General features: G+C 37.8%; 1 protein-coding gene across 1 annotated transcript in view; it reads right to left on the bottom strand.

Moving 5' to 3' along the window:
* The window catches only part of washc4 (WASH complex subunit 4), a 101,553-nt gene that overhangs the window by 56,053 nt on the left and 33,249 nt on the right, over nucleotides 1-12,251 (bottom strand). Inside the window, exons 9-10 of the mRNA XM_039761826.1 lie at nucleotides 8,471-8,574; nucleotides 2,761-2,881 (exon numbers count right to left, since the gene is read on the bottom strand). Coding sequence (XP_039617760.1) covers nucleotides 2,761-2,881; nucleotides 8,471-8,574 — 225 coding nt within the window. The remainder of the gene's footprint in view (nucleotides 1-2,760; nucleotides 2,882-8,470; nucleotides 8,575-12,251) is intronic.

Genomic DNA, 12,251 nt, shown 5'->3' with positions numbered 1-12,251 from the left:
GACAAACATACTGTATGTACCAATTACAACACAAAATGGTTAATTTAGGCTCATCCAGGAAATCAAGAACTGTCACCACTTTTCTTTAAAACTTTGGTTTTCTCTTTGCCCTTTTTCTTCAGCCTCAGCTTTTTGGATGTTTTCAACTGTGTAGCAACAAACCCACAGAAAAGGACTTGAAATGAGGTTGAAAGACACCCATCAACTACCTAGATTTGGTGTAAGCTTCTGTATAATCCAGCCTAGCCAACAATATGTACATGATGTAACAGTGACTGTATGTAAAGGCAACACATCTGGCATGCTAAAGCAAGGGGCTAGCTGATCATTAATCCTTTGGAGCCATATATACAGAAGCTACAGTAGACAATGACAGTGCAAAGGTGTGAAGAGGTCAATATAGCTAGACAGGGCAAATCTGCTTGTAGAATATGAACTTTACATTAGTATAAACCTACTCCATATATTGACATAACAGTAACTAGACACAGATGATATATGAATACAAAGGTAGTACTAATGTTTCTGATGTGTATATTAAACGTAACTGCACAGCAAGGATAAAAGTAAGTAAATGTTTTAGAACATTTGTGTAAAATTAATGTAAAATGAATGAAAAATGAATGACGTGTACAGAAAAAAAAAAGTTAGACATTTAATCTGCAAAATTAAACATGCGTTTCTCACATCATAACTACAGCAGATGAGCTGTGTCATGGACAAGACTGTGTGTGACCATAAACACTAACTTGCACTCCAAGATAAAATTATTACTTTATTTTCCTTCTTAGTTTGGGCATGTTTACAGGCACCAGGTGAACGGCTTACCAGGAGCAGATCATTTCCCCCACACAAAAGGTGGCAGTGTTCCTCAGGGTTGAACCCAATTAGGACATCCGCAGAGTGGCATGGGAATTGCAGTCCAGAAACGCAGCCCTGTGGGAGTTTTTGGAGCCCAACAGAAGGCGCTGCTGGTTGAGGACTGCCCTAGTTTCTGTGTGACCCAGAAATGTTCCGCATCACATGGGCAGGAGATGGGAAGCAGTTCCTGGGTCGACTTAAGAGGGAGCCTGCCACCTTACTTAAATGAGTCAGAGTTGGGAGGAAATGGGCAACACTCTTGTGGCAGGTTTATACTTCATGTACTGTGACGCATACTCCAGCGGATGCTCCTGCTATGCAAGTGTTTTACGTAAATCTGGAAGAATCCACCAGATGGCAGTGCAAGATATTATCACGGTGAGAACAGGTTCGGCTTCACTGTGTTGTGAATTGCCTGAAACACCCATTAAATTCCAAGAACACCTTGCCAAAATATCTCTGAAAAGGATGTTTAATGATTAAATCCATCAATCCAGGGATATGTCCATTCCAGCAAGCATTGAGCACGAGGCAGAAACAATCCCAGGACGGGGCATCAGCTCATCGCAAGGTGAATACAAGCACTCACATACACTGGCGTCATTTTAGTGTCACTATATCTGCATATCTTTAGAAGTTTTAGAAGGAAACCGGAGCACATTGTGGAAACCCATCAGGAAAACATGCAAACTCCAGACAGGGAACACCAAGGACGTGACTCTCTGCGAGACAGCAACGTTACCCCTCTGCCACCGTGTCAACCCCATGTGTATAGTCATTAACAGTATTCATTATTTAAATGAAATTAACGATTTTTCTGTAAAATGTAACTTACATACTTTAATGCATTTCATCATGAAAGTAATATCAAGTTTAAATCTAATGATTCTAAATATGCAGAGAGTTAGAATATAATACATTTAAAGTGTTCTGTGTGGTGATCTATTGCTGTTTGCTGCTACTGTCAGGTTAGGAGGAAGCCCCAGAAAAAAAAGACAGCACAAAAGATGTATGTTAGACTTTTAAAATGTATCGTGTCATTACGATGTGGAATATGGGATGCTTAAATATAAAAGCACCACGAATGCATCTGTATGTCGGCATTTTGCTTCACCAGATCAAACCATTCATCAAACATCGAAGCACGCACATCGATCCAGTAGGATCCACATAGTGAATTTCTGTCACATGTAGATAGTAAACATAGACTCTGACATCACATTCCAACTTTTATCACACTGCGGCCCCTGACTCTTTGCTGGTACTGCAACTCGTGCATGCGTCACATTAATTTTTGAGGACCTGTTCAGAGGACCCATTAAATGAACTCTGGAAACGCGTGGCAGCCATGATGTGTGTGCGTATATGTTCTGAGCGTGAAGTATAAATGAGCCCTTGGAGGAGGAACGAGACAACTGTAAATGGTGTATTTTGCTGGTGTTCTGGAAATGAAGGTGCTTTGTCAAATAAAAATCATTTATTTGAAACTGAAATTGTGTTGGGTATTACGGTGCCTGGTTTGGGGCTGAATGGCGCCCCCTTGTGGTTACACCATTCAACCCCATTACCAGCAAGTCATTTCTTGGGTGATCATTGAAAGTTACACATTAAACACATTAGGAATGTAGCATCTCCGACAAAAACACTAAATCACATTTTTAAAATGGTACAAAAACCAAGAAAATACCCAAAAATAGAGGGGAAGATCTAAGAACTAAGGGAAGATGTTATTCCCTCCAATTCACAATAATGCTTAATATTCTTCACATTCATCTAGCAAATATGCATATCAATCATTTTAAGTTGTTAGAAAATGTTCCTCAAAATTAACTTTATGATCTACCATAATAAAATTTAACAAACTGTTAATAACCAATGAACTGCAGTAACTCTGTTCACCTGGAAAATCATTCCTTCCATCAACTGGCCCTCGAGCTTAAGAAGAAGTTTTTCAAAAGGCTTCAATTTTTCCTCCCGAATTGCAAATTTAGATGGGTTGTGATGAACAGATTTCAGCAGCCTGCAGAAATGGAAAGCATGTCAACAAGTACAGCTAACATGGTAGGCTTTTACACTGGCTCAGAAATCAAAACATCTTATAAGCCATCTGTCACCCTTCAAGAAATTCTCTTAAGACTTAATGGTTTCTAAATGCAGCAACTACTTTACCGCATCAGGCCAATTTACCAACCATTTAAGACAACTGGTCTTATTTTTTCTCAAGACTTTATGAATTATTTACCCAAATTCCAATATATTCTGTTCTCTCCATTTATCAAACATTCAGTTGCATTCATTTAAAAGAAACAGAGTAGTGTTCTCTCTTTTTGGAATACTCCCCGCTTTTTAAATATACCATTATAATTTTTCATACCATCTTTTATTAAAAAAAAAATTCTAAAACAATAGTGCATTACAGAATGAGAAAAAGATGCAATCAATATTCAGAAGACAGACAGACCTGTAAACAAGAAAGTACAGTACATTTTTCCTTACTAATTTTAAGCATTTGCAAATAAGTGTTTCCTGTATAAGTCATCAGTACAAGTATAGACAATATTACAATATTGCAGATTAGGCTATAAATCTATCAAACACAATTAACACAAAATTAAATATGTATTTATAAATATCAGAAAGAGGGCTTGCAGAGACAAACTAGAAAATGAAAGTTATATTCTATTTTTCTTCTAAGATATAGTACAAAACTGTCTTTTTTGGCTGTGATAACACAGCTTTAATTAAAAGGTAGTGTAACATAAAAGAAACACATAACTTGGGCTAAAGATCTAATATAAGATAAAGTGTATGTTCCAGCACCAAATAATTAGCAAGTGATTCTGAACTAGGTGTCTGTATAGTTAGTTTTAAGAGCCATAAAGAGACATATTTGCCATGTCTGATATACATAAACACATAGTTCTTCATAGTGAGTATTATGAGCTCTCTGTGGGCCAGACTCTCAAACCACTAAGATAGTAGCAGAGGGAGACTGACGACAAAACTAATGGACATTATGAACAATGCTGCACATCCTCTGTATGATACACTGCTAGAACTGAGTGCTTTCAGCCAAAGAATTATTTAACAGAATTGTCTCAAGAAACACTACTGGTTTTGTTCATTTCTTGAGATGGACGTCTGAGACAGAACTCCATTAGCAGCAGTGTTATTTTATCTATTTTTTTTTCATCATCTCGAGGTATCATGTACTTACTTAACCTGAGGGACTTTGATTACAGCATATGCAAGTATATATAAGCATGACTGGCAGAAAAAAAGGCTCAGAAAGAAATGGAAAACACAGCTAAAGCTTCATCCAAGGCTAAACATGCCTCAAGTTCAAGTTCAACATACAGCCTGGCAAAGACTGACCTGAAACAGATAGGTGAAAGAATGGATATCCTGGGACCTGACGCCACAGCATCGCCTCCATCGGAGGGCGAAAGTGCGAGTGAGTCAGGCAGGGAGACCTTGTCGATTCTACAGGTTGCATTGAAGCCAAAAATGGCCTTATTTTCTGCAACATCTACTAAATCAGAGTACAATGTGCTTGGAGGCAGACAAAATGTGCTTGAAGACGGATATAGAAGAAATAATTTCAGAACTGAAAGTTTCCCTAAAAACCATGAAAGCCCAAACCCAGTGAAATTCATCGCGGAACTACTCTCTCAAATAATTGGAGAGAACTTCAAATCAAACACCGGAATATCAGCAGCTTACTGCACATGTGGATTGAACGTCTCAAAACTTAGAGGCCTTATCAATGAATGAATTACAATATAAAATTAATCCAAAATTTAGACAGAGCCTCTTGTATCCTGCTAAATTAAGAGTGGATATTCAAGAGAAGTTCTACATTTGTCATTCTCCGGATGAAGCAGAAAAAGAGCTAAAAAAAATTGATCCCGACTCTTTTTTAAAAATACCTGGGAGTCACATCGTGGCAAAGGAGACTGTACCCACAATTTGGTCTATTTGCAGTGAGACTTTTTCCGTAATTATACATTTTATTTCCTTCCTTCCTATTTTAATGCTTTAATTACAATTATAATTCTATTTGTATGTGTATGCGCATACTATAATTTACATATACATATATGTGTGTGTATATATATATATATATATATATATATATATATATATATATATATATATATATATATCCATTTTTCCCCCCCAAACAGGACTGTTTAACATCATAACCTTGGTTTATTGTAAATGGTTATTTATTATTTATTGTATCATAGGTTATCTGCATCTCCGAGGGTTTATTTTTTTGAGTCTGTAAAAGATTATATTCTAGGTTTATATTATTTGGACTGTATTGCCAATAGATATCTCTACTGTACTCCTTCTACACCACTGCTTGGGGGCTTGTTTTGTTTTGGACGTGTTTTCGATTCCTAACCTGAACACTCACAAAATTATAATGGTCGGAGACTTTAAGTGAGTTTTAAATCCAGACCTGGATAGGTCTTCAGCTACAGGGATAACAATATCTAAGAAATTTACTCTAGCTCCATATGCACAAAGCATTCAATTATTCAACTTAGTTCTTTTATCAAGCACATCTATCTCATTTAAAATTGTCCAAAATGTTTTAGGGCAAGATCCAACCTGTGAACGTTGCAATCGAGCTCCAGCTTCACTAGGCAACCTATTTTGGGTGTGTACTAAATAAACATCATTCTGGACAAAAAGTTTTAAATGGTGTCACAATCATTTCAAATCCATTAATAGCTGTGTTTAGTGTATTCCCAGATGAACTTAAAGTGGAGACAGACAAACAAACTGTAATTGCCTTTACTTCACTATTAACACGTAGACTTATCTTGCTCAACTGGAAGAATCCTAACCCACGTCTGTGAAGTCAGTGGGTAACTGATGTTACATACTTTAAGAAACTGGAAAAAATCGAATTCTCTTTTATTGGGTCTGTTCAAAACTTTTTTAGAACCTGGCGGATCTAATCAATAATATTTTAGAATAAGCACTTATATTCTGGTGAAAGACTCCTTTCTCTTCATAATACTTTCAAAAGTTTTAGTCTGGCTGTTGGCCTTTCTCTCTTTCTCATGGGTGGGGGATAATTTGAAGTTTTTTTTTTTTTTTTAAGTTTGACTTGATTGTATGGAATGTTACATGTTACAAATAAATTCAATAAAAGTGTAGTGCTTCTGTGTGTTTGAGAGGTTGTTGCTGTCCTTTATTAATATTTCTTTATTTCTTGAGCTTCTCCAAAAGTTAAATTTACTCTTGAGACAAAGAACATTCTTATTGATTGACTCAATAACTATCTTGACATCCATCCAAAAACATAATGTTAAATAAAAAGAGCTAGACACGAACAAGGTGTTCATATTTTATATAAAAACAAAATGCAAAATGCAGCATCCAAAATAAGAACATCATTTCCCCTGACTGAAAAACTGATTATGCTACCCTTTTCCACAATTACGGTAGCCACATATTTCAAATAATTATTTATTAGTTTATTCCCACCAAGGAGGCATTTTGCATAATTCCTTAAAAGGAGCAATACCATTTTAATGACTTATACTCAGTTTAGACCACAAATTGTTTATTTCTGGGTATGCTACCATTTTTCAAAAGGATTTAAATCTATCCTTAGACCAGTCCATTACAAAATTGTAAAATTTCTTTTTCTTTAACCATTCTGATGAGTTTTTCTTGAGAAATCTTAGAACATTATAACAATATAGATGTGAAAAGGCCATTCAGCCCAACAAAGTTCAACAGCCCTATCCACTTAACCAGTTCCTCCAGGATTTTGGAAGCTGCTTTTGTGATTGCTGCAGCCTAAAATGCCTGATTTTTCGGCAGCTTTTTCAAAAAGTTGCAGTGAAAGTTGCAATATTTTGAGGCCTTATTTTTTTTCCATAACATTGCTAGAACAAATTATTTTACAAAGGTAAAGGTAAAACAAACATATTTAGTACAGATCAAATGCAATAAAACTGGGTAAGATAAGTTACCCACTTCACTGTTACCCTCACTAATAACATTTGTGTGAGTTTATTTGTGTATGCTCTTTCCTCTGCATCACTGCATCAGTGACATATGACACACACACACACACACATACAACTTTAAAACAATGAACAAAGCACATACAGCATGTTTAATCGTCTCACTTAACATTTTTATCCATGAACATATTTATTTCTCTCATACTCGCTCACTTGCACCCACATCATTTGAGAGGCAGACTGACAAGCATGCCTCTCTAATATATTCCATAAATGTGTATATTTATCTGACTCACCATGTTTCTTTCAGCAATTGCAACCGATCTGCATGCAACAGCCTTTGTCATGGTCTCTTGTCGTGTCTGTAGTCCTCGCCATTCCCCGAACATGTTTTGCAGTAGAAAAGTGCCTGTCAAGCGATGACTTTTGTCTGTGTTCTACCACAATATTGGGCATGGTGCAAAACAGTTTACTGTCACTTTCGTGTAATACTTAAGGAAACTGACTTGCAGACTTTAGCAGTAATATTTGATGGCAAATGTGATCTTTTCGCGTAGCACATCTTGCAGGCTCAGCTTCAAGGAAGTGAACCTGGGGAGTGGTCAAATTTGAGGAAAAATTTCAGTGATTGGACAAAATTGCAAGGCTGCGCAAAATTTGCAGGGATTGGTTTAATTTGCATTAACTGTTGCAATCGTGACATAGCAACTTCTTGGAGGGACTGTTTAACATATTTGGTAATTTATTCCATATGTCTATGGGTCTATCTGTGAAGAAAAACGTGCTAATGTTTGTGTGAGACTTACCCTTAACAACATTCCAATGGTGTCCCCGTGGTCTTGATGAACTCATTTTAAAATAACAGTCTTGATTCACTGTACTACTTCACTTCATAATTTTAAACAATTCAGGTATCTCCTATTTATCTACTTTTAATCTTTTTTCATAACTCATCCCATGTAGCAGTGGAATCAGCCAAGGTACCGTTTTCTGAACTTTATCGCTGTTATTTCTTTTTTGAAGCAAATGCTGAACTTTTTTTGTGACATTTTTAGAAGAACAACCACAGTGGGCTGACAAACTATGGTCACATATAATATGGTTCTGACTGGGTTTCCTAGACTCTTTACTGATTACTAGTAATCATAAATGTGAAAACAGAATGTTTGATCTCTAGAAAATGTCATGTTAGGTTGTTGTGTGCCATACATACTTTCTAATGGACCAGAGCTAATTGATATCCAAAACATTCAAATTACTTGTCATTATCTGTTCAAGTAAGTTGAATATCTTTTTCACACTTGAAGTTTACATATTTCATCAACTACAAAAATTTTCATCAACTATAACTACAACAAAAGAAAAAACTAAACATAATGTAAAAATTTGCAAGTGGTTATTTTCCACATAAACAGTGATATTTTTTTTTTAAATAACCCTATTGTAAACATAGTATTAAAGCTATAACCAATGAAATTTCATTAGCAATTCTTAAAACTTGAACACACTCTGCAAATATTTATTTATATTGTAAGCAATTGAATTACAAACCAGTAAAGTTGTTCATAGGAAAAAAGGAACAAAGAAAAATCTAATAAAATTAATCACACTCTCACCGTTTGTACATAGTCCAGTTATCCTTAAGTGTGGAATGGTTTTCGATAATCTCATCCAGTGTCAGCAGAACAGAAAGAAGCTCTCCCAGGTGTTCATACACAGTCTGCTCATAGAGATACATTTGTTTTATGCATAGCATGCCATAAGCACAATTGAGCAATTTGCTAAAAACAATGCACTTCATGTTTAGCATAGATGTTGTTTGCAAATAATGAGCTCTGAGGGAAACCTTTCCCTTTTCAGCATATTCATTTTAATGACATCATGCAAATATTCTTTGAGGCACTGTTCATATTTTATTAAAAAAACTCAAATATCAAGCCATTTATTTTGAGATGCACCACATGAGGTATTAAGTGGAAAGTGAAATTGTTCATCACTGTATACAAACATTTCAATATGCTTTATAGCAACCGTGAAATATCCCTGGGACATGTGGAAGAGGTTTTTGGTGGCCAAAGTCAGGTTTCATTGTGAGAAGTTAAACTTGGTGAGAAGGATGGCATTGTAGGTGAAAGAATTAACATCAAATTGCTTCGTTTATGAGGGTAGCACAAGTCCTGGGACGAATTCTGCCTCTAGGGGCAAATCTGATCTGAGAAGAGATGAGACGTGTGTCCATCAGGCAAGTCCCCTTTAACCAGATATGCCATTGCATTTGCAAAGGTAATACATGCTGGGATTCCGGGTAATGCAGGTAATAAATTAAATTGTATTTGTGATGAGAAGAGCTCATATTATTTTGCCCAACAGGAAGATATGAAGATGCATAAATAAATAGCATCATTACTTAAATTTGCACATTTCCTCACACATATTTAAGTGAGAAATAAACACATTTGTTTTTGTTTTTTTTAAATTAACAAAATATGATAAAGGCTCTAAATTAACCAATCGCTTTGTATAATCACATAGTGGGTTAATTGGTCTACACCTTTGTCCAAGTATAACCATTCTAAAAATGTAATAATTAAAAAAAAAGTTATTCTAGTTGGCATATTGAGAACAAGAACCTTTCAAAAGGCTTCCAACATTCAATGAAACAGTGAGTAGCATTATTGTGAAAAGAAAGTTCTATGGTTTCAGCAATATCTTGTTTACATGGGGCTACTCCTACAGAATAAACAAGTGATCAGAAAGAATGAATGTCAAAGGCTGATCTCTGCTCATCACTCTATAATACTCCAAACTTTACCAAAATTAATTTTAGGCTGCATTAGAAGCTGAAAATAAGTATGTCACTGTGTAAAATACTTAAACATAGAATAATAACACTTAGACTATATAGAGGTCCATGTAATAAATTTGTGGCCTAAAAAAACAAAACACCTGCTCATGCTGGAATGCACAGTGCCCTGGGAACAGCATATGGAAGAAGCAAACGAGAAGAAACGCACAAAGTACCAGGAACTGGTGGAGAAGTACCGGGACAGAGGCTGGAAGATGCCCTGTGAGCCCAGAGAGGTTGGATGTAGAGGATTTGCAAGGCATTCACTCTAAGTCCTTAATCACCTGGGCATTACAGGACTGGCAAGGAAGAGGGCCACTAAATCCATGACTGAAGCCACAGAGAAAGCTACCAGGTGATTTGGATTAAGAGGGCTGCTACTGGGACCCAAGTCGGGGCTTGATCAACCCCGGCTTGGTCACCTGGGTTGAGGGTGTCTGATGCTGAAAGACCCTAAACACCCCATGACCACAGGAAGATGTATCCCAGGGCATCAAGAAGAATGAAAACTAGTTTTCTTATGCAACAAATTTGAAACTGAAAAGGACATCCTTCACATCTTCTACAACTCTGTGATGGCCAGTGCTATATTCTATGATGTGGTGTGGTGGGCTGCTAACATCAAGAGAAGCCCACTAAATCAAAAAGCTAAATAAAAGGGCAATATGTTAATGTTTTTCATCCATTCCACCTCTTGAGAGATCAGACCACAACCTTGTGTACTTTCTTCCTCTTTATGTGCCACTGTCAGGACTATGAGGGTGCGGTCAGAGGAAGCCAGTGTAGCTTTACAGGATTGTTTTGAGGCAACAGATTGGGACACTCTTTGTGATTAGGAGGACATTGATGGTCTCACTGACTGTGTCACAGAATACGTTAACTTCTGTGTAGACAATACTGTACCTTTAAAATCTGTACGCTGCTTCCCTAACAACAAACCATGGGTCACCAAGGACATTAAAGTTCTTCTGAATGAAAAGAAGAGAACATTTAGGTCAGGTGACAAAGACGCAGTGAAGAAGGTACAGAAACAGTCGTATGTTAAAATAAAAGAGGGGAGGGGCAGCTATAGGATAAAGCTGGAACAAAAGCTGCAGGAGATCAACACCAGAGAGGTCTGGAAGGGCAATTACTGGTTTTACTTCAAGCTGCCAGAGATTTGAGGATGACAGAGAAAAGGCAAATGAATTTAACCAGTTTTTTAGTAGGTTTGACAGCTGCCCTGCAGCTCTACCTCTGTGGCAGACAATGTATCCCTGGACACCACCATCAATACCTCACCTGCTAACTTTTCCCTCTCCCACCACTCATTACAGGGGGAAAGAGTGCGGTGAATCACTATCTCCTACCCCCGCCTTACCAGCTGAAAGCCTACTCTGCCCCCTATTCTATCCACAACACTGACACAACCAGACCATCCACCACATTCACAGAAGACCAAGTCGTGAGAGAATTACGCAGACTTCGTTACGACAAGGCGGCAGGCCCTGATGGCATCAGCCCAAGGGTGCTTAAAGTCTGCTCCTCACAGCTCTGTGGTGTACTACTTAGGATTTTCAACTTAAGCCTGAGTATTAAAAAAGTTCCAGTGCTATTAAAAACATCTTGTCTGGTTTCTGTTCCAAAGAAGGCACATCCTAATGCCCCTTCTGAGTACAGGCCAGTGGCGCTCACCACACACATCATGAAAGTCTTTGAGAGAATAGTCCTAGAAATTCTTTGCCCCCAGGTTAAATCAGCACTGGACCTTCTCCAGTTTGCCTACAAGGCGAGGATGTGAGTCGAAGATGCAATCATCTACTTTCTGCACCGTGCCTACAGTCACCTAGACAAGCCAGGAGGTACTCTCAGGATTATGTTCTTCGATTTCTCATGTGTCTTTAACACCATCTGGCCAGCCAGACTGGGGAGAAAGCTATCGGAAATGCAGGTGGATGCTCCCTTACTTTCATGGACCATGGACTAACTGCCGGGAAGGCCGCAGTTTGTGCAGCTACAGGGCTCTGTGTCTGACAACGTGCTGTGGAGCAAGGGACAGTTCTGTCACCATTCCTCTTCACCCTGTACACTGCAGATTTTAGTTATAACACAGAGGGCTGCCATCTGCTTAAAATCTCTGATGACTCTGCAATAGTTGGCAGTATCAGACATGGAGACGAGATGGAATACAGGAAGGTAGTGGATAGGTTTGTTGACTGGTGTGAGCTGAATCAACTGCAGATAAACACCAGTAAAACTAAAGAACTGGAGTTGATTTAAGAAGATCGCGATCTCCAGCCACTCCCCTGTCTATTAGGGGTGTGGAGGTGGAGATCGTTGAGGAGTACAAGTATCTAGGGGTGCATATAAGCAATAAGCTAGACTGGTCCAGGAACTCGCTGGCCATATACAAGAATGGTCAAAGTAGGCTGTATTTCCTACGCAAGATAAGATCTTTTAGTGTCAGCAACACTATGCTGCAGATGTTCTATGACAGCGTGGTGGCCAGTGCCATTTTCTTCGCTGTTGCATGCTGGGGGAACAGCATGAAAGTGGCAGACATCAGGAGACTA

This window comes from Polypterus senegalus, chromosome 8, assembly GCF_016835505.1.
Source record: "Polypterus senegalus isolate Bchr_013 chromosome 8, ASM1683550v1, whole genome shotgun sequence".
Classification (NCBI taxonomy): Eukaryota; Metazoa; Chordata; class Cladistia; order Polypteriformes; family Polypteridae; genus Polypterus; species Polypterus senegalus.
The sequence above is the reverse complement of the archived record's forward strand: the minus strand, read 5'-3'. Positions and strand labels throughout refer to the sequence as shown.